This window comes from Palaemon carinicauda, chromosome 10 (genome assembly GCF_036898095.1).
Source record: "Palaemon carinicauda isolate YSFRI2023 chromosome 10, ASM3689809v2, whole genome shotgun sequence".
Taxonomy (NCBI): Eukaryota; Metazoa; Arthropoda; class Malacostraca; order Decapoda; family Palaemonidae; genus Palaemon; species Palaemon carinicauda.
The window spans coordinates 69,007,677-69,032,156 of NC_090734.1; the positions used below are offsets into that span (position 1 = coordinate 69,007,677).

The 24,480-nt window shown below is 39.9% G+C and overlaps 1 protein-coding gene across 3 annotated transcripts in view; it reads right to left on the reverse strand.

The window, feature by feature from the left end:
- The window catches only part of LOC137648417 (MTOR-associated protein MEAK7), a 400,054-nt gene that overhangs the window by 51,914 nt on the left and 323,660 nt on the right, over window positions 1-24,480 (reverse strand). For all 3 annotated transcript variants that reach the window (XM_068381341.1, XM_068381340.1, XM_068381338.1), the window contains one exon: window positions 11,581-11,702. In XM_068381341.1, coding sequence (XP_068237442.1) covers window positions 11,581-11,702 — 122 coding nt within the window. The remainder of the gene's footprint in view (window positions 1-11,580; window positions 11,703-24,480) is intronic.

Genomic DNA, 24,480 nt, shown 5'->3' on the forward strand with positions numbered 1-24,480 from the left:
CACTGTGGCCCTTCCCAAAGAGCACAATCTGCAATAACACAGACCATTTACCTTCTGGCCATTTCATAGTCGCTGCAACTGTTTCAAAATGATCGAAAAAATCATCTGGAGGCCCTTCTGTGAACCTTGGAATTAACCTCTGGCCTTCCAACACATTAAACACTGGATCGTGCTTAGCAGGGGCAGTCTCGGTTTGTGTGGTCAGCTGTGCTTGGTCGAGCAACAGCTCTAACTCGCACACATACCTCTCTTTTTCTTCCCGCCTTCCTTTCATTTCTTTCGCACATCGTCTTTCTTCTCTCTTCTTCTTCCTGTCTTCTCTCTTTTTCTTCTCGTCTTGCGATTTCCTTTGCTTCCATCTCTCTCGCATGTCTTGCTATCTCTAAGGCTTCTTCTCATTCTTTTTCTTCTAATTCTGCCTCTCTTTCTTCCCCTCATCTCTCTCTTTCTTCTCATTCTGCAATTTCCCTTGCTTTCCATTAACCTCAGGCTTTTTCTCGTTCTGCCTCCCTTTCTTCCTGTCTTCTCATTCTGTGATTTCCCTCGCTTCCAGTAACCTTGCATGTCTTGCAATCTCCCAGACTTCTCGTTTTTCCATCATCTTCAACTTGATCAAATTCTCGTCTGCTGCAATTCGTGGAATCTAACCCTCTACATCCTTACCTACTTTCATCCCTTCAATTTGAGGGTCAACCGGTCTTTGCGTCGCTAAACATTCTTCCTCAGCTTCCTCCAACAGTTCGCGAGCTGCTACAATATTCTCTTTCGACAACTTACCCAAGTTTATCAACGCTTCTAAGGCTAAACACTTGATTTGGGCTTTTATTATCCCATTCGTTGCATGGCTGCCACATGCCATTAAGATAAAGCTGCTGAGCTTTAGTTACATTAGCTTCTGACAATTCCTGAACACTTCGGTTATTCAAAAACTCTTGGATATTAAACTGTGCTTCATTGCAATTTGAAAATATAAAATTCTTATCCAAAAATATATCCAAACAATGCAAAAAATCTTATCAACACTGAATTTGTTCAAAACCTCAATCAAAACACAGCCCTGTTATCACCAATATTTAAAACAGACTTGCTCGATCCCAAGGGTCTGGGCACCAAAAATATATTATATAAGGATGGTTCCCGGGTCTGGGCCCCAAAAATAAATTATACGATTATGGCTCCCTGGTCTGGGCACTAAAAACATATCATACTATGGCTCGTGACTGGGAACCAAACATATAATATTATATATACTACAACTGGCATGTTAATCAACCTCTCGTATTCCAGACTCCGTCATTTGCTTTTACATTAAAACTGTTACACTTCAAAATATTGATACGCGAATTCTGAGAGATAAATAACTCCCTGACAGCAATATATAAAACACTGAATATCTAAAGGTCTCTTAAATACACTCTAAACTAAACTGGGTAATTACTCTTAGGTATTATTTAAAACTTACCGTGGTTCATAACAGGATACGAGCGGAATCTGGGTCTCAGCAATGGTGATTGGAATAATACACTCTTTACATAAATAAATATATTCTACATAAATTACAACACTTTGAAAAGAATTTACATAATAACAAAATAAATCAGTAGAATTATTAAGTCTGAACAAAACTTAGATTAGGACAAAAATGATATGATCTGAAAATCATATATGAACTTGACTTGAACTACTAAATCTGAATAAACCTTAGACTAAGACAAAAGAAATAATGCAATGTAAATTATACAAAAGCTTGAAATTAAATCTGAATAATACAATATTCAAGTTTGATACCGAATGTAAATAGATAATTAGATCACATTACAAAATCTAACCTTCCTATAGGGGCATTTACAAAAAAATTACACAATGCCAACACTCACCCTAATACAATGAATTCAAAATCACTGTTTCATCTAGCGTATCTTTTCAAGTGGGAGATGCGAGGAGATGACAATCTTAAGGCTGGTAATCTCCATCTCTGTAATCCTGATGTCGCCTTTTTATATGAAATTCAGTAACTTTCAGAAACTCCCCGGACTGAGGTCTTGAAATATGGGGGTCGAGCAAGGTGCCTGAGTTGCTAAGTATCGCTCTCCCTAACTCTACTTACGTGGCGTTCTCAGTCAGGTAGCTCCCCTCATCCTAAGTCCCAAAAATAAAAAGATAACATCCTATCACCAGGCCTTCACGAAATTCCCAAAGCACATGGTAGAGAATTTTCCAAAGCACATGTTACTGAGCATTCTCTCTCAAACATGACGCAATACCTCATAAAATATAAAAGAACATTAACTAAGCCCTTGTTCATATCTCAAACGAATCCCACAACACTCGCAATTGGATTACGTAAGACTTCGTAACAAACATACTCCTAGCTAACTAAACTATTGCACTATAATCAAAGATGAATAAGAAACTGTGTATCATTCAGAATCACTCCTAGCAAAGATAAATAAATTGTACTTACTTTAGAAATGAATAATCACTTCCATGCTGGTAAAAAATCAATAACAATAATCCAGCATTCACACAACTGTCATTGGCTGCAGTCAAATCAAAAAGAGCATTCGCCTAAGACATTCACCACAGTCCTAAGCTAGCTAAAAAATAAACAAAACCTCAATTATATCAACAGTCAATCTCATAAACAATCATTACACTAACTACCTCTCGCTCGCTGACATGCGCGCACACACTCTCTCTCTCTCTCAATTCGGCAAACAACAAAAAATTAAAAAAATAAAACAAAAATTGATCCTCACATTCCTTCCCCCTTACTTTGCCAAATCTGTCTTACACACCTCTTACCTGATTTTTTTCATAACCCAGTCGCTGTCGGGAACAGGACCTCTGCTTCGAGTAACTGGGCCTTCATATACTCCCTCATTCACTTCTTCCATATCGCTCACTTCTTCCATATCACCATCATTCATTGTCCTATTCCGATTCCCATCTATACTCCTATCATCTAAAATATCATGCACTATCCCATCTACCTCACTATTATCGGGCCCTAAAATCTCACTTATTTCCGTCAACAATTCATCTATTTCATCAAAACCATTTTCTACTTTAATAAAAGAATCATTCATACTACTTATCATTCTTCTACCCCTCATTCTCGCATCCGACATACTTTCTTTTACATCTAAGAAAAATCCACACACACTATAGGTATCATTCATACTCAGCCATGATTCATCTGTATTAACACATTTATCTTCCATACTTACCTGTACATTTACACCCTTGTCATGCATATTCGGATTCCTACCTATACCCATAAATTTCCCTTGCACTTTCTCCTCACTGAAAAATTTCAAACGCCTCTTTTTCCTATATTCAACTAACACTTATTGTTTATTTTCTAGCCCTAACTTCTCATGCATACTGGGTTCATACTTACTCATTTCCAACAAATCATTCATCCTATTCTCACGAACATTGATCATATTCCTTCCAGACACACAGGAGGACAACTTACACAGTTGAACCTTCTGACTACCGAGTTTCCCGAACATCCTGGCTGGCCTAATCCCTTCTTCCTACAAACCCTAGCTATATGCCCATCGACACCACATTATGTACATTTAGCATGCTGCTCCTCATACATCCTCGCATAATGCCCATTCTTACCACAATTGCCGCAAATCACATTTACACGATTACTCCTACATCCACTCGCTAAATGCCCAGTTATACCACACCGATAACACTTAACCACTTTCTCTTTCTTACACTCACTGATACGATACCCTATTTCACCACATCCGAAACATGCTCCTAATCCCCATCTACACTTATTCTTTTTGTGTCTTACCTTCCCACACCTATAACACTTCTCTTCACGGATACAACTACCTGACCTACCTCGCTGCGCACTAGCACTCTTATCTCTACAAACCTGATTCCCTTGCCTCAACCCTTCATTTGTCTGTACATGTACTCCCACATTACTCGCCCTAACACTCCTATCTACTAACACTATCAGCTATCCTCATCGTCCCTCTCAAAATAGCATCTTTAAAACAACCGAATTCTGACACAATTTCCCCCATTCCAGTTCTTACACTGACAGATTTACTTTCTTTCATATACCTATCCAACTCGTAGTCCTCAACTATCTCTAAAATATCATCCCATGTCAATCTTTCTTTCGTCCACCTCATTTTCTTCTTCCATTTCAAATGAACAAACTCAGCAACATTCTCAGGTACAGTAGCCAAAATCTTCTCCATTAATTTCTTATTTTCATTTATGCCTTCATCCCCATACTTCTTCCTAGCTAACGTTTCCAACCTACACACATACATTGATATCGCTTCTCCTGCATTCATCCGTGCCTCATCAAAATCATTATTACGCTTGTACCTAATACTCCCTTTCATATGTTTTACCTGTTCAATTAATCTCTTTTTTCACACTTTCATAATCAACATCCCCTATACTCATTATCACACCATACATTGTCAACAAATACCCTGTCAAATATTCCCCTAACTACCTAGCCCAAGCTTCCTTACTATCACCATATTTAGCCTGACAGAACCTTTCATACTCCCTGAAAAAGTCATACACATCTCTACTGCTATGTTCATTAAACCTTTCACACCTCGGTACCTCTCTCATAACCACTGTCTTAAAAACTTCATCTTCATTTTCACTACTATCTACACTCCCTAATCCCTTATTGTTTCCTTCTTCTTCATTTGAATATAACAAATCCAATTCAACGGTCAAATTCCTATCCTCAACCATTCCCTTCTTACCCTTTTTCTTACTTACCACTTTCACCCATTCATGATCATCCTCACTCTCATACTGATCTTTCTTCTTTTCCCTCTTCACATTACTTTTACCTTTCTTCTCATTCATCCTATCACATTTCTGTTCATCCTTACTATGCTTAATCCCCTCATCTTCCATCTCACTATCACTACCTTCCTCATTATTACTTACTTAAGCCTTCTCTTCCACTACCAACCCTTTGCCCGAAGCTGAGGACACTCCTCCGACTGCACCTTCACCCATGAACGTTTTCATCATCCCCATTACTTGCCCTATCAAAGCTTCCATTTGTTTCTCCATTCGTTCCTCATTCTCTTGCATCCCCATCTCAAAACCTTCTTCCACTCTCTCTACAGTTCCCTTAAGAGCTTTCAGTTCCTTTCGAATCTCCTCATTCTCACAACTCAGCCTCGTATTCTCAAGCAACAACTTCTCTTTCTCTATTGAAAACTTCTCTCACGCTCCTTAGCCAACCGCAATTCCTCTCTTAATAGTTTGTTCTGCTCTTCCATTTTTTTTTTAGTCTTAAATCTAATTTCGTATCCTATCAATTCTTCGTCCAAGAGTCCTGCTATCAATCCCACCTCAGCAGTCCCTGTTCGGGGGCCAAAATATTGTGGCGGGATGTCGCAAGAACAACCCCCACACCCTTGAATCACTCAAACTGACAAATGTCTCCTCATCACAAACTTTCCCCTTACACTATCACCTGGACTTTTAGACAGAAGGGAAATGAAAACAAACCATAACCTTAATACTATATTCCTTAAAACTAAAATACCTAACACAAAAAAAAAACCCATCTACAATCAAACCCCTCAAAATCAATAACGAAGCTTAAAACTAAACACTAACAAAACTTAAGCTTAAATTCACCACAACCCATAACTTCAAGACACAAAAACATATATATTCATATATTGCGTGTTCACTAACACTTTCGCAATACAAGTCACAAAAAAAAAAAAAAAAAAAAAACACTTAAGTAATCATTCACTGAGCCAACTGTCTTTATTGGCACAACACGACTATATGAGAAACAGAAGACTGTCTTAATTTGCCACAACGGCCTTAACACTTCGGGGTCAGGGGTGTCGAGACCATCATCATCATTACCATCATCATCATAATCATATGTAATCTTAATACACAGGCCAGGTCATCAACAGTTGAGCAATCCAAAAGAGCAGTCTAAATACAATCGATTACGGGCCAGGTCAGCAACTATATATCAGCATTCAAAAAATAGGTTCTCCAAAGGAGATACGGCCTGCAAAATTAAAAAAATAAAACACGAACACTCCTAGCTGACTAAACTATCACATTATAATCAAAGATAAATAAACTGTGTATCATTCAGAATCACTCCTAGCAAAGATAAATAAATTGTACTTACTTTAGAAATGAATAATCACTTCCACTCTGGTAAAAAAAATAATAATAATGATCCAGCATTCACACAACTGCCTCTGGCTGCAGTCAAATCAAAACGAGCATTCACCCAAGACATTCACCACTGTCCTAAGCTAGCTAAAAAATAAACAAAACCTCAATTATACCAACAGTCATTCTCATAAACATCATTACACACACACTCTCTCTCTCTCTCTCTCTTGATTTGGAAAACAACAAAAAATAAATAAAAATAAAACAAAAATTAATCCTCCACATTGCATTTACCATCTCCATGATTTTACATAAAGAAGATGTCAATGCAATAGGTCGATAGTTTGCTGCTAAAAATTTGTCCTTACTGGATTTTAAAAAGGCTAAAATAATGGCTAGTTCCCAAACACTTGGATAACTACGATCATGCTAAATTCTGTCAATAATGCTTAAAATAAATAACTTTGGATTAATAGGTACAGGTTTAATCATTACATAAGAAATTCCATAGGGTCCAGGGGCTGTATTATTACAAGTAGCAAGTGAGGAATCAAATTCTCTTTCAGTAAAAAGAGAATTATACGGCTTTTCCCTTCCTGTTCCAAATTTAAAATTTTCTTTTCTATAATGCTACTATACTTGTGACTAGGAGCTGTTACACATTTGCAAGATATATTTGAGAAATGATCAGCCAGGGCATTTCTAAACTCATTTGCTTCAGTCACACCTTCAACAATGGTGGTGAGTTTGGGGTAAATTTGCCTGCATTTTTTTTTTTTTTTTTCTCCATACAGAAGATGGTGGTGTTCTTCTGTTGACTGAGGAAACAAAAGATACCCAATATTCTTTCAAGCCACCATGGAACTGTGCTCTAAATTTTTTGTATGTTATCAAATTTTCCTCAGTACAGCGTCTACACAATCTATTCAAAGATTTTCTCGTGGCTCTGTGCAAGGCAGTTAATTCTGAAGACAACCACGGGACTGGTCGTTGTTTTAATAATCCTATAGTTTTGGGTATTGAATGAACACCTGCTGTATGGAGAGTTCCATTCAGTAAGTTTATGGCATCATCAATACTTTCAAACTGTTCTGCACTCACCTCGATTTGACTTAGTTCACAAAATTTAACCCAGTCCACCTTGTCAAGATTCCATCGTGGCGATTTTGGTAAAGGTGGACCATTTATGGTGTTTATATTGATTGGTGCATGATCACTAGTGTGCCAATAATCTAATTTCGTCCAATCAAAATCAAGAAGGCAGTTAGGGCTTCCAACTGAAAGGTCAATGCATGACAAGGTACCTGTCTGAACATGAAAGTGTGTGGGCTCTTTTGTATTAAGGAGTTTGAAATCCTCGTTTTCCACATTTGATGATATAATATTGCCCCTGGAATTTGATAAAACATCACCCCACAAGGGATGTCTACTATTCAAATCTCTAAGTAAAAGAAAAGGTTGAGGGAGTTGTTGAATCACCTCTATTAAATTATCATACGATATGTTATTATTTGGAGGCAAGTACAGAGAGCCGATTGTATATTTTCTACCTATATCAATCTGTATAACCACTGCTTGCAGAGGTGTACTGATAGACAGAGATATTTGCGGAACATCTTGAGGAACGTTTATGAGACCTCCGCCATGGCTCCTTACTCGATGATCACATGGTGTCCTATAGCTAATACATTTGCGAGGACAAGGAGTATTGTCATCAAGTTTGCTCTCTTGTAGACATATAATTATGGGGGAGTGCTCATGAATGAACAACCTACGTTCTTCATATTTGGCCCTTAAACCCTGACAATTCCATTGCAAAATGCAGAAAAAACTATGGTTTATTTTTTGGAAGAACGTTTGGATGAAGTCTTCCCATTAGCAATTTTTGATCTACCACTATTTCCTAGTTGTTTTATTAGTGAGGGTCTTTATAAATTGGGGTTTGTGGTTGTGATTTTCTTTTTGTCCTTTTGTTATAATTGTTGAGGGGGATGGTGGACCTCACCTTGAATTTCTGATTTATTCAAATTGTCTTCTGGTTGATCAGAAACATTAACAGACAAAAGATCATATTTATTTACGTCATATTTTTTTTGGGGGGGAGGGGGGTGAGAGAGATGGAGGTCTCTCTCTTTTCCAATTAATAGGTGGTGAGCTACCAGGTTTTTGCACCTTCCCTGCCACAGGTGCACCTAGTAACTTGGTTTCAAGTGGAACCTCCATCAAATCAAGCAAGGACATGGCATGAGAGAGGTTAGTATTATTGTTAGTAATTGGGGATGAAAGTTGTACAGAAATGGGCAATGCCCCAGTTTTAATACACCATGGCAAAGCCTTAGAAGGCAGTACGCTTACCTCGTCATGCAAAACCTTACACTCATTAGATGATGTATTCTTTTCTTGGAATTACTGGCAGTACTACGTGGGTTTGATGTCTCCTGTAGTATATTTTCTTTTGATTTTAATGCCTTCGCATAGCTGTTTGGTTTATTCAGTAGTCTTTTAGCATGTCCCACACTTATGTGTTCTACACTGGATTTGTTGAGGGCAGCTTCTTCAAACTTATAAATCTCGTCGCTCCTGTCAGTGGATTTATGGTTAGACAGTATTACCATTTGCATGCATGATTTGGCACGTATTAGGAAGCTATCTTTTCCAAAGCGAGATATATCACCTGGTGCAATGGTTCCTACCTTTTTCTGAATATTTTGCAAATTTTAAAATAATTCCCATTACTCCATTCAGGCTCAGCAACAAGCCACATTGGTGATTTTGGATTTCTCTAAGGAGGCATAATTATATCAACATCTTTTTCAAACCAGTCAGCAGGTCTATACACATCCAAATTGTTTGGTATCTTATCACATAGGGCACCCATGACATTTCAGTTATTAATTTCAATATCATTGTTCTTACATATTGCATTAAATGCTCCTTCATGATTATTATAAGATATTTATGAATGCCATTTATCATTTTCAAGTCTCATTCTTATTTTTTTTTATCACTCCATAGCATTTAAAAGCTTTATATAGCATACAATAATCAGTATCTATAGGAACTTGGGTAACATGAAGAATTCGAAGTTTCCCTTTGTTACCTGACTTACTTGGTTTTTAAATATTCGTAGAAGGGCCCTTTTTTGTTTCTAGGTCATCAACAGTGTCGTAGGTGTGTCAGTGTATCCAAGGGATGGGGGTTCATTGCTTGAAGAATCCATAAGACGGGGTTGAGATTGAGAAAGTGATTAGTTTGATTTACCTGTTCGATAACATTAAGGCATCACACATCAGAAAGGAAATTTGCACTCTCTGCGTTCGCCACAATGAGAGTAGCCTATACTTCCTAGATGGTCCATTCCATACCCTACCCAAAGGATAGTATCAAAACAGATATAGAGGCACAGGTGTAAGCTGAACCTGCCTGTTAGAACTGAGACCATGAAACTATGGAATCATCCTCCCCATATCTGTAATGATGGGCTTCTGGCCAATAGCAGAGAGTCCTGCCCCAAGCATTGGATTCCCCTGGATTTCGAAGACACAACACTTGAGAATAGTTCTGCCAGAAAGATCCAAACCATCTTTGGGATGGCTGAGATAATCCAATACTTTCACAAATAGCTTTAAATGCAAACACCTCCCAACCGTGATACCTCGAAGCAAGCAGCAATAACAGATGTAGAAACATCCATGCCAATGCCAATAAAGGATGTAAAAACATCCATGCCATTGCAAAAAAATGTCTAAATATATAAACGAGTATATGTACATTTATACTAATATATAAGGGAAATTTTACTCATAGAGTTGGGACAGCAACACGAAAGAAAGTTTATAAAATTAGGAGGTCAAAATAATATTCAGAGGAAGAAAAAGATGAGAGAGAGAGAGAGAAATTTAGATTGGAACTGGGGGAGCAATTTCCCCAAATTCGAGAGCCCTCTTGCCCGTCGCTATGTTTCAACATGAAAACAATATTTCCTGTTGAAGCTAGAGGACTTCAACAAAGAATTCTCTCAGTAAGAGGGTCACTAAACTGATATATAGCCTTATTTTTATATGTAATTTCAAGCGATTTCATTTCCAAATTGTACTTAACCTAACCATTGTCTGATTTGCTTTTTTCAATCTTTAATTAAACTCCAATTCTAAAGACCTTGTATTGGAGATCATAGTTCCTATATATCTAAATGATTCTACCTCATTAATCGTTTCTCCTTCCAATGATATTTAATCTTCTATTGCATATTCCGTTCTCATCATATCTGTCGTTTTTCTATTTATCTTGAGCCCAGCCTCATATGATATTTCGTGCATTCTGGTGAGCAAACTTTGCAAGTCCTGTGGCATTTTGCTAATAAGGACAGCATCACCAGCCTACTCTAGGTTGGCTAATTTCCTGTTACCAATCCAGTCCAACCCTTCCTTATAGTTTAATAAAATTCTTGGGGGGGGGGGATACAAGATTATATGTAAGTACGATATGTTCTCCCTAATTAGGGGACTATTCCTTCCTCATGCACTGCATCCGGCTCTTGTACAAGATGATTCTCCATATATTATATTCCTCACTGACCATTCAGAGTTTCATTGAAATCCTGCGCACCAAAACATCCTACAATAACATAAAAAGACATACACCTGATCAACTAGGCACTGTACGTTTGAAGTCATAGTCTCTCCTCTTATAAAAATAAACCTCTCAATCATGTCTTTGATGTGGAGCTGAGTGTCTTTTGTTCGTTACCCTTTTAAAGAGGAGACAATATTTCTTTGGTATTCATGTTGGATTGGATATCCTAATTTAGCCTTACACAGGAAATTCCTTGGAGACCACACAGCACCTCCCCAAAAATAAGTTTTTTCCTTTGTCAAAATCCCTATTTTTATCTACAATTAGCTACCACCGATTCTTGTCTGCACAGCGAGAAGATTGAAGACAAGGTAGGTACAGGCTGTCCTCATCTTTATCTAATTGGGGTAGCGTCAATATGTCAGCCTCGAGAACACTGTGATATGAACATTAGGAGATTCGTAGAAATAGTTAGAAATACTACTGTCTTGTAGGTATAACAACCTTTTACCATGGAATTGCTAGATGTCTCATGAGCACTGAAATTCACCAATACAACTGTACCTTTGCTTCTCCCAGAAACCAATAAAAGAATGTGGGGCTCAAGTCAAGATCAAGTTGCCCTTCTAAATAAACTAATTGACTATAACAATTTAAAATTTTTGATTTATTTTTGCAAAAATCTAGAGGAGAAATTTGTAGGATATAGTACTATGGTTCTATTTATAGATAGGTACAATGGCAATGTAAGTTATTGTCGAAATGTGATTAAGATCATAAAACCAACTTAATACATTTCTTTAATTAGCAAAAATACATGAATTCTATACTTACAAACCCATTTGGCATTGTATTCTTTTCTAAATAATTGAGATACATAAAGTTATTGTTGTATCCAGTTGTATGAAAAATTCCTGCTTGAGGCTGAAGGGAAAACAAAAAACAATCTGGTGTTCCTGAAAATTAAAGACAAATTTTTATTTAGCAAGCTTTGCAGTTGAGGTATACTGTCCACATATCAGATATTGCAAATAAGACTAAATACTCTAGATTTCTATTACACATATAATACAGCCAATATAAAAAAATACAGTGCAGAACTTTTTCAACATTAAATAAAAAAAAGTCATACACTTAGATTATGTTCAGGCAAGAAATAAAAAACAATTTAAATAAGCATAAATTACATGCTGAGTATAGAATATTTCAGTAATATATTGATGCGCTTATTCATGCATCTGATAATTTTATATGTAATTAAAACTGACCATCCTAAAAAATCAATACATTCTCTTGTTTTTTACACAAACCCAAGATCTTTCCAGTACAGCTAGAAAGCTTTACATAATGAATTCAACTTCCCAGGGGTATCATATATGTATATCTTAATTTATTGCTATCACCTGTAAATCCTCAGGGATTACTGAAGTTTGACAAGGTACTGGGCTGCCAAGATGCTACTTGATTAATTGATTTAGAGTTCTCTGGCATCCTGATGTTGGGGTATTAAAGCCAACACTTGTTGTTGGCACGGGCCTTTCCCTTGGTGGCATCCTGACATCGAAGGTCATTAATGCCAATGTCGTTTGTTATAAATAAAGAATAAAAGAATGTTTAATGTAAAACCATAAAAGCAAAGATTTACTTATAGAATTTATATAGCTTTTAGAAGACCTGCTTCTGAAATAAATCTAAAAATACCCCTAGCATAGTGCAACACATCCTGCCCAAGAATCTAGGCAAGGATAAACTTGACATCCTCACCTCGAGCCTCAAACAGATATCTATTTCTTATGGGGCAAAAATTGGGGCATTCGGTCAACAACTCATGTGTCAATAGAATGTAACCAATTCAGAGACGACAATGAGTAGTCTCCCACTTTCTGGACATCATGCTATACCTCCAACGACATACAACATTCGTTATTTCTCTCAACTTATTTCTAACTAAACTATCACAATGCTGTTGCCAATTATCATAAAACAAATTCTTAATGCAAGGTAAAAAAATCATTACAAAGGATGGGATACCTTCTTGGTAGCAACTCAGCTGTAGCATTCTTTGCCAGTAAATAGGCCTTCTTATTTCCAGACCAACAAGCGTTTGCCGGAACCCAGAAAAATCGAACTGTTATACCTCTCAGCTCAATAATTAAAATCTTCTTAAGCTTGTAAAATACTTCTTGCATTACTAAAAATGGTAAAATTTCCATACTCTTTTAATGCTATTTTTTCAATAGCAGTTAGTATGGCATATAGTTTGGCAGTAAATATAGAAGATACTAGAGGAAGTGTACCTCTACAATTAAAAGTACTACTATATACTCGTACAAAGCTGGTCTAGTGTAGAGTAAATATTCTATTCATGTATTTCATTTGTGGATTTAAGAGGTGCATAACCAGCTTGTAAGGTGATCTCCTCTCATGCAGGTATAAGTAATTATATGTAAATTGCATAAAGCTTTTGTCGTTCATTTCATTGTATTTTTCACTCAAGTTTGTGTATGTAAATTCCCGTTATTTTTAAAAATTAACTTTTTATTTCACATATTTTGTTTTGAAGTCTTATGAAATCTCAAATAAATGTGCTGTATGAACCATACTAGGTATGAACGAGGGTTTCTGTAATTTTTTATGTTTATACGAGGTATTGTGTCATGTTTGTGAGAGATTACCCAATTCTTATATTTTCCACATGTTGAAAATGTTCTTGAAAACCCAAGAATTAGTTTTATCTTTTTCGTTATTGTTCCGAAGACGGAGGTGGGCGGAGCTAGCTGAGAGAGGGTTGTCTTGTAAGCGAGGTTAGATCTCCTGTTCGATAGACTTAGTTGGCAACCTTATGCCGCTAAGCCTGCCCCCAAGCCATGAGAATAATCTATTTATTTTTAAGTCAATATATATATGCCCCAGGAATGCAGAGGAGCAAAAGAGATCCAGCCTTTCCCTTTGTAAGAACCAAAGTTCGCCTCTCTCACAAGTGCCTCGAGTGTGTGTCCTCTCTAAAGTGAATAAGCTTTTACCCAACATATATTGTGTGTAGTGTGTTCAAAAGTTAACGAAACTTTGAAGGTGATTTCAAATTTATTATGTTATTGTATGTGCTGGTATTATATAAATTTTTGTGATTGGCCCTGTGAGTTTAGGTTAAAATAGTGAAGTGAATTTATTACTTTTATGTAAATTTCATTTAGTATTTACTCTTTAGAGCATTAAAGTGTTAATTACTTTCATTAATAACCAAGATTGAATATTAGTGTAAAATTTAATTTCCAGTGAAACAAGTGATTATATAATTTTCAGAGCGTAATATTTTTTTGGTCTTAGTCTAAGGTTTTGTTCAGATTTAATATTTTGAATTAATTGATCATATAATTTTCAGAGTGTAATATTTTCTTGTCTTAGTCTAAGGTTTTGTTCAGATTTAATATTTCAAGTGATTAATTTTGGTAATAATTTTTTGGTATTAGAGTTGTAAATTTTTATAGAATATTTCTTAAAGAGCTCTCTCATATCCCTGTTTAAGAAATGAAGTAAGAGGTTGTTTTGAATAGTTCAAGTAATTAATAACTCGGTTTTGTTTTGAGTGTACTTAAGAGACCTTTGGATATTCAGTATTTTTTTTATGTATTGTCGTCTGGTAGTTGCATAATTTCTCAGAGCCCGGGTATTATTCAAGTGTAACAGATAAATGTAAAAATAAACAGGTGACTTTGGAACTCAGGAGGTTATGTAATCTGCCAGACGTAATATATAATAATACTTTGAATCTGACACCAGCATCAGATTTAGAGCCATCACTATATATAATAGTAGATTCCCTATGCTCTTCACATGACCCATAAGAAGAGACCTGGCTTCTAAGTCAGTCTTGTTCTTTTTTATACCAATGAAACATTTACAGAAAGATATCTCTGGGAATTTTCATGGAGTGATTGATGATATCTTAAATGGAAGCACCTTACTTCTAGCTATATCAAGATAGTTTACTACCTTTTTTACTCCAAAACCATAAGGTTGTGGAGATTTTGGGTGGAACTAAAAATATCTGCAATACCCTACAAGGTTTGCAGCCTGATAGGCTAAAGAATTAGGAAGTCTTTGCAACCTAAATGAATACCAAACTATAGAAGCATTTCCGTAAAGGTCTAACGGTAATTCTCCAGCATCAACAAGGATGCTTGGGATAGGCAAAGCTCTAAAGGCTCCTGTGGCCAATCTGATACCAGTATGGTGTATAGATTCTAAATTCAGATTATTAAAGGGGGAGATTAACCAGCCCAATAAGTCAAACTCGACTCTTACACAGCTGGCCCAACTAACATCGGGAAGAAAATTATTTTTATGTTAATGTAAAATAAATGAATGAAATAAAATATATATTAAATATAATGGATAAAAATGTATTAAATATAGTGGATAAAAAGTGAACAAATTATGATGTAAAAATTTGTGATAAATAGAAATCTAAATCTTGTCTATAAAACCCCTGTTTCTTAAAAAAAGTTAAAATCTTAAAAACAGAAATTATCAAAGTCTGATAAAAGGTTAATAAAACCCTTCTCACCAAAACATAATTTTCTTTCTCTTTAAAAAACTTTAATAATGAGAAAAATATGTTTTATGGTTAAAATACAGTCACACTCATTGCACCTGGGTACTGCTTCACGAGGTGTGAACATCAAATATGCATGTGTAAGTTTTGAGTGTCCTATGCACAATCTGGCCAAAATTACTTCTGTCTTCCTTTCTCTTTGTAATGATGATTTCCATAGAGAAACCACAGGCTTTATTTCTTAATTTATTACTATCAGATTAATAATTCCAGAGACCTTGCCATTTTTTAACTATGAGATGCTTTAAATGAGTTATATAATCTTTTATGGGTATTGTAAAAGCTTGCTTTGGTAACTTAATTGAAGATTTAGCTGCAGCATCTGCTTTTTATTACCAATAACCCCAACATGGGCAGGAATCCAACATATTTCTACATTTACCGCACGGGAGTAAAACTTGTCAAGGAGCTCTTTTATTTTCAATACCAATTGATTGTATGAGCCACTTTAGGGCTTCTATGACACTTCTTGAATCAGTATAAATCTCAACCTTATGATTCAACCTATCTTTAATAAATCTAATAATCTCAATTGCTAATATTAAGGCTGATAATTTGGAGGTAAATACCGAGGCTTCACTGGGTAATGAGAGCAGACTAATTTTGTCTGGGGACACTGCAGCACAACCAGCACCCATTGAAGATTTAGAGTCACCAGTATACATAGCATAATGAGATCCTCTCCTTTGAATATACTCCAAGGCATGTTGTTTATGGTGACTAAGAGTACAATTGTAATTTGACTGATAATAAAGATGAAATCATATTTTTGTTTTCTTTATGGTCCAAGGTGGAAGAAAGAGAAATAGTTGAGTATTGTACATTCTCATGTTTGTAGATTGCAGTAACCTATTTTATCTTATTGGGAATCTTTAATGCACTTCGCATGGTTACACAATCTCGATATAGGGAAAAGGATAGTTTCCCACTTTCACATAGCACTGAGATATTTGGGAAAGGCCTAATGGCTCCACTACATAGTCTTAAGCCTCGAGTGTGTATTGGATCTCAAGTCTTCAGAGTAGCTTTAGATCCTGCCATAATCTATTCTTGATAATACTAAAGCTTTATAGATCATCAGTAAAGTTGATCTCTTTGCACCCAATATTGTATTAAATGACTTTTTCATAAGGTTTAGAGCATTATTACATCTGAAATTGATGTAAGATACATGAGCTTTCCAACTGAGGGGAGTACCAAATATTAGACACAGACATTTTTCCTTACCTTGGAATTGAATTTGGTTGTTGCCAAATGAGAGGTTTAATTCTTGGTTTTGATTCCCAATAATATTCTTATTAAACATTGTTGCTTGAGGTTTTTTCTGCAGAAAGTTTGAAAACCAACATTGACGACGATATCGTTTATTGTAAATAAAGAGTAAAAGAATATTCAATCAAAACCATAGCTGCAAAAATGTCATTTCTGGGTCGACCTGTGGCGCCCGGTGAAAAGAGTCCTTCTTGTATATCTTTTCTGATAAAACCTTCCAATTATACCAGAGAAAGATAAAAGCATGGAATGCTGAGGTTACAACCCTCGCGCGAGCACCTTTTGGGTGTCGTGTATAAAGCAAAGGCGCGTGAAATCCACTATTCACAGGTTGTCTTCCATTTAGTTAATTCCTTCGTCAAAGGGATGGGCCGATACAAAGGCCCTAGCCAACCCCCAGCGCCACACCACCCACGCCACGACGCGAGCGCCATCTGAACATCATCCTTCTTTTTGGAATCTTAAGTGTTGAATTGTTTTGTGGTGCTCTCGGTCTTTTTTATCAATCGTGGATTTATTTTGTCATGTCCGAAGCTCCATCTTCACACATTCCAATGTTAAGTACCATAGTTTGTTTTGACAGTTTTTTATTGTACCGGGCTTTTGTTTTATATCCCGTATAGTCTGTTTTATTATTCCCGTCTGGCCTTTCATGGCGGCCATTGTTTGTTCACTTGTTTGGGAATTCATCTTTGTCTGCCCGTTTAGTACTCTGTCACTTAGGTTCTTGGTTAAGTCCCTGGCCTTATGCCTTTAGAACCGTTATTATTTTTTTTTGTGTATTTATGCTCATGGTACTTTTTGCTAGCAAGTCCAGCCTACGAACGAGATAGCGATCTAGCTTTGTATTTGTTTAGTACACGCCCCTCCGAGGCGTTCGTCACTCGACTGTGCTATTTATTTTAAGTTTTAGCAGATGCTATTCTTCGATCGTAGTGTTATATGGATGTACATGTTTATTTTATACGTTTATAATAGTGTTGTGTGATTTTTAGTCCTGTTTTTGTGTTTAAGAGAGCGAGAGCTTGTGGTCCCCGTTTTCTGTTCGCAGTCACGAGTTACCCCTTTCTCTCGTTTTCTTTCTTAGCTCCGGTGGGGGAGCGGATTTCCCGTTTTCCGTTTTGTGCGTTCAACGGGTTCTCCCTCCCTCACCTCTCCCCCTCTGGGTGGATGATAACTTACGAGTTATTTATTTTTCGTGACTTTTCAATTGTTAGCGTTATTTTGGTCCGTGTTTCGTCCTCTCCCCGTTACGGCTCGGGAGTAGTTATGAACGTTTTCCACTCCGCCTTGAGTTCTACTCCGCCATGAGGGATTCTCAATGACTTTCGTTCTATTGTTATATTTATAAATTGTTTACTACATGGGACGGGCTTCTTATTGTTTAGATACGACCCTCCGGTGGCCCTTACTCCGGTCTCAGGCCACGGCCATATCCACAATAGCCTTTGTTATTACAACTGTGTTTGTTATTCACAATAATTATTCAGGACCTTTCTTCTCCCTCCGGCCTCACCGGAGATCGTAAATACGCTTTACTATGATCTAAGCTTTAGACTTTAGCTGCGGCTTAGCTTTTTATCTTTCACAATTGAATTATTAGCCACAATTGAATTATTCAAGGCATCTCATTATCCTCCGGCGTCACCGGAGGTCGTCCATACACTTCACACTTATATTTGCCTTGCCTTTAGCTAAGGCTCCTTTATTCAGGACATTTCATTACGCTCCGGCCTCACCGGAGCTCCGGCTTCACCGGAGGTCGCCCATACACTTCACACTTATATTTGCCTTGCCTTTAGCTAAGGCTGGTGTTTATATTTATTTTAAGGGCATGTCACTGCTTCCCCGACCCTTGGAGGTCGGCGGATTGCTTTAAGTTAATTATCCTTATGTCATTAACAGACATTAGGTGCATTACAAATATACAAACAATTGAATATTAAAGTGCCAACAATGGTATGGGGCGGTATCAACTTAAAGGTAATATTCGGTTGTTTGGTCAATGCAATATGGGTGCTTAGGGACTTCAGTGAGTGCCGGAACTCTAAAATAATAGGTTTTTTATCCCCTTATCAGAGTTTCAAGAAACACCAGACTCATGTCTCCTTTCTTTTACAGAAGGCCCATTGTACTGCTGAAGGATGCCCTGCCTCGTTCAGCGACCCCGTTGGGCATGACCTCTGCCGGTCTCATGCACACTGCTCCATTCCCTTTATCCAGGAACCGGGACAGGCCCAATACCCGGTCTGGTTCCCGGATTTGTGCTCGCTCTGTTACGAGCTGTCGTCAATTCTACTGAACGATGATGTAAGTGGGTTTTCCCTTTGTTCCTTATTTCTCGTTGGCAGACACTAATATAGACATGAATATGATATACACAGTATATTTTGGAGGGCAAACCCCCTCCTCCATCACTAATCACTGCAAATCTTACAGGCCGATGATGTCTCTCTTCGTTCAGCAAGGGCTACTCTTCGTCCGTGGGTGTCGGCCATGTCCTCGATGGGGACATGGCCTCCCGCCTCTTCCCAGGCTCGACTACTGCTGCAGTCTCCCCTGACCTTGCTGCCCCCTTAATTGAAGAAGTCAGGGCTACCATTTCCGTGGAGGATGAACCCCTCGTACCGATGGACATGGCGGGTCTGGATATAGACGTAGAACCCAGGGACGAGCAGGTAAGTGGTGCCGAGTTGGTGGAAACCCTTTTCTCTCCTACTCCCTCTCCTACCTCTTCCTTTCTAGGTTTTGATAACTCTAAGGCTTCTCCTCGGGATCCCTCTGCCTCCGTACGACCCAAGGTGAAGCCACTTCGAACTTATAAGACTTCAGCTGTGCCAGTATCAACGTCACCGGTCCCTGGACCCTCGACAGCTCCTGATATTCATATTGCTCCTCGTAAAACCACTACTCCTAAGAAGTCTAAGTCTACCAAATCCAAGAAAAAACAAACGGATGGCTTTCAGGTACCCTGGGCTGATCTCCTCCCCATCGAACTGATCAAAGGATTGGTCAGAGATCAAGTTCAACATCACTCTGGTGCAATAACAGAGATTAAGGATATGATGGCTACTCTGATCCGCACCGGAACTCAGTTTCCTCCCCCTTCTGCTCCAGACGCATCGAAGCTGCCGCCCTTCGATAAAAACAATCCTTGGCGGTTTGCCTTGCATGCTCCATTCGTAGATGGTTCCCTAACTCTGGAGGGCATAGGCACCCGCCCTCTAGAGGACCTGGAGTTCTATCCCCCGGGCCTAGCATTCCCGTTCAATGGTTTTGTACGGTTAAAGGAACATGCATTGGTCCGTATGGACAAGGTACCGAAGGAAACGGTCATATTTCCAAAAGAGCAGGCCCAGGCTATCTGGGCCAGAACACTATCAGAGTGGGGGTGTATTAACTCCAAGCTCACCCCACACAAAGGTGCCTACACTATTTTTACGACAGCGGCCTCCATCTCTTTGCCGCTCATAGACAAAGTCACAGAGCTGACTATACAGGCCATCAAGGAAGGCTCTTCCATGCCGGCTCTCAAGGAGACGGACCCCACCTCTTTGCTTATTCCGGGTACCTCGGCAGCCTTGGATGCTGCGGCTTCTACCTTCACGGTGGGGAAACTAGACCCGGACTGTGCCTCTACTCTTTTCTCTGAGTTCGAGACCCGTACTAGACTTGCTAGGTCCCTCCAATCCATCACCTCCATGGAGTCCCTAGCATCTCTTTACCCAGAGGAAACGCTGTTCAGAGTCACCACAAAGAACCATCTGCTATCCTACCAAATAGACCTCCATGACTTCTGGTCAGCTCGGGTTAGTTGCAGGAAGTTCGTTCTGTCGGAGGCCACCATCAGGCATGAGCCGAACAGACTGATAGCGTCCTCCTGCTGGGGTAAGACCCTCTTCCCTCAGACCGAGGTGGATAAGGTTCTTCAGGACGCAGTGAGGGCAAACCAGAATTTGCAGGTAAGGTGGGGTTTCTCAGCCAAAAAGAGGTTCGAACCCCAGAGACACACGTTCTTCAAGAAGAAGCAGAGGTTTAGTCCTTACAAGGCGGCCCGGGGTACCTCGTCCCCACAGTCTTCCGCGGCCTTGACTTCTCGACAACAGGCGCCTCCTCAGCAGGTAGTCTACCTCGCTGCTCCCCCTGGTACACAGCCCAACCCCTCTTGGATGCCCTCACCTGCATACAACCCTGCCTACGAATCCTCCGGTTCCTTTCGTGGATACCAAAGAGGGAGTTTCAGAGGTAGAGGACAGTTCCGCCAACGCGGCGGGCCTAGAGCAAGGGGTTCCCGTGGAGGGAGGGGCCCTAAGTTCACTTCCTCCCAATGATGTGATGCCGGTAGGAGGGAGACTTTATCACTTCCGGGACCATTGGACCTTCAGTCCATGGGCTCACAGCATAGTATCAAGGGGCTTGGGTTGGAAATGGTCACAGGGATCCCCTCCTCCACCGGTGACCTTCTTCCAGAGACCCACTCCCATCCTGGAAGAGTACACCGCGGAGTTACTCAAGAAGAGAGCAATCAAGCGGGTTCGATCCCTGAAATTCCAAGGCCGCCTGTTTACAGTCCCGAAGAAAGACTCGTCGGCGTTGAGGGTAGTTCTGGACTTGTCGAAGCTCAACTCTTACATCCTTTGCGACAAGTTCCGTATGATATCTCTCAGGTACGGACCTTACTTCCCGTGGGGCCGTCACCACCTCTATCGATCTTACCGACGCCTATTATCATGTTCCAGTAGCTCGAAACTTCTCTCCTTACCTAGGCTTCCGTCTCAGCAAGAGAGCCTTCGCATTCAAAGTCATGCCCTTCGGTCTCAGCATTGCCCCCAGGGTATTCACGAAACGGGGAGACGGTGCTCGAGCAACTCAGACACCAAGGGATACAAATCGTCGCCTATCTGGACGATTGGCTCATTTGGGCCCAGTCGCACCAGGAATGCAACAGAGCTACGTCGAAGGTACTCCATTTTCTCGCCAAACTGGGCTTCCAAGTCAACCTCCGGAAGTCCCGCCTACAGCCATCAAGCCACTTCGAATGGTTAGGCATCCGTTGGGACCTCTCAAAGCACAAGCTCTCCCTTCCTCCCAAGAAGGTGAGGGAGATAGCTTCCAAGGTCAGGAACTTTCTCAAACACAAACAGGTGTCCAGAAGAGCTTTAGAACGAATCCTCGGCCTTCTCCAGTTTGCCTCACTGACCGATCTCCTATTAAAAGCCAAACTCAAAGACATCAATCGAGTTTGGAGAAAGAGAGCGACAATACCTTTAAGAGACAAGACCTCGAAGATCCCCTCTGTCTTGAAAATGAGACTACAACCATGGTCCGATCGGAGGAACCTCTCCAAATCGGTTCCTCTACAGTTCCCCTCTCCACAAGTGACAATTCATACCGACGCGTCTCTGAGTGGATGGGGGGGGGGTTACTCCCAACATCAGATGTTTCAGGGCTCTTGGTCACCCGCCATGAGACAGTTCCATATCAATGTTCTCGAAGCCATGGCGGTGTTCTTGACCCTGAAGAGAATCTCCCCTCCGAGGTCGACCCACATCAGAGTAGTCTCAGACAGCACGGCCGTAATCCACTGCCTCAACAGGGGGGGGGGGGGGGTCCAAATCACCCAACCTGAATCAGATCCTGGTCACTATCTTCACCTTGGCAGCCGACAAAGACTGGTTCCTGTCAGCAACTCACCTAGCAGGAGTCCAGAATGTGATAGCAGACTCATTATCCAGGACAAAACCACTGGAATCGGAGTGGTCCCGGGACATGCACTCCTTCCGGTGGATACTCAGGCTGGTTCCAGGTCTCCAGGTAGATCTATTCACGACCCGACTCAATCACAAACTCCCATGTTATGTGACACCGAACCTGGACCCTCAGGCTTATGCCATGGACGCATTAACCCTGGATTGGAATCATTGGCAGACGATCTACTTATTCCCTTCAGTGAATCTTCTACTGAAAGTCTTGCACAAACTCCGCTCCTTCAACGGGGCAGTAGCTTTAGTGGTACCTCACTGGCCAAAGAGCAGTTGGTTTTCTCTCCTCCTCGAGTTGAAACTCCGTCCCTTCCGGATCCCATTCCCCAAACTGACCCAGGTGGTCCAAACTCGGACTGTGTCAGATTCCTCAAGGATAGCCAAAACCCTAACTTTGTGGATTTCATGAAGTTTGCGGCGCGTAGGGACGCAAACATCGACCCAGATAATGTCCTCTTTATAGAAACAGACAAAAGGGACTCTACGATTCGCCAATATGATTCGGCGGTTAAGAAACTAGCGGATTTCTTAAGGACTTCTGACCATTCGGTTATGACTCCTAATTTAGCCATCTCCTTCTTTAGGTCCATATTTGACAAAGGCCTAGCACCTAGCACTATAACCACCATTAAGTCAGCTCTGAGGAAAGTCTTCCTGGTTGGGTTTAACATTAACCTGGCGGAGTCTTATTTCTCATCTATTCCAAAAGCATGTGCTGGGCTTCGACCTTCGGTTCGTCCTCAAAAGGTCTCTTGGTCTCTAAATGATGTCCTCAAACTGGCCTCCGACACGGACAACGAATCCTGCTCTTATATCACTCTTCTTAGGAAGGCTTTATTTCTAACAGCTTTGGCCTCGGGTTCCAGAATCTCAGAACTAGCAGCTCTCTCACGAAACTCAGAGAACATGGATTTCCTCCCTTCAGGTGAGGTACTTCTTTCACCAGACAGGGCGTTCCTAGCTAAGAACGAGGACCCCCAAAATAGGTGGTCCCCTTGGAAGATTATTCCTCTTCTTCGAGATACTTCTCTATGTCCGGTCACCACTCTCAGGGCCTTTTTAGCCAGGACTGCTACCCGATCGTCTGGCCCCTTGTTTATCAGAGAACAAGGAGGTACCATTTCCATACGTGGCATTAGGCAACAGATCCTATACTTCATTAAACAAGCCAATCCGGGATCATTTCCCCATGCTCATGATATCCGGTCGGTAGCTACCTCCATCAACTATTTCCAGAATATGGACTTTGATGACCTTAAGAAGTACACGGGCTGGAAATCTCCTATGGTCTTCAAACGCCACTATCTAAAGAACTTACAGGCTCTTAAATACCCAATGGTTGCAGCTGGGAGCCTTATCTCTCCCCATTGATCTTTTGTTCTTCCTTTCATCCATCTCTTCTCTTCTCCCTCCTACCCGCCACTCGCACCACGACGCCACTTCCTTGGTGGTTCGTTAGCCCTAAGTTTATTACATATTAGGTTAATATGATTGTAACTATTATTGTTTACCGTTGTTATAAGGTTGGGATATTCTTAGCCATGTCAGTTTTGTTGCATGTTTTCCTCTGATACTCGGAGGCTTCCCTGTTATCATGTTTGTTTAACCTTACTCTCACTATGCCCTGTGGCTAGTTTATGTTTTATGCCTACTTACCTTAATTATATATGATTTTCTTTACATGGTGTTGTTTCTCTCCCCATATTAAATTAGTAGTTATTGTTGGGCTTGGAAGGCATTCTCTGGTACATTTTCACCGGGCGCCACAGGTCGACCCAGAAAAGGGATTTTGACGAAGGAAAAATCTATTTCTGGGGAGAGACCTGTGGCGCCCGGTGAAACCCTTCCCCTTTATTTTACACAATCCCACCCTTTCCTTTCCAAGCCATCATGGCCAATACAAAAGGATGTTGTTCAGATGGCGCTCGCGTTGTGGCGTGGGTGGTGTGGCGCTGGGGGTTGGCTAGGGCCTTTGTATCGACCCATCCCTTTGACGAAGGAATTAACTAAATGGAAGACAACCTGTGAATAGTGGATTTCACGCGCCTTTGCTTTATACACGACACCCAAAAGGTGCTCGCGCGA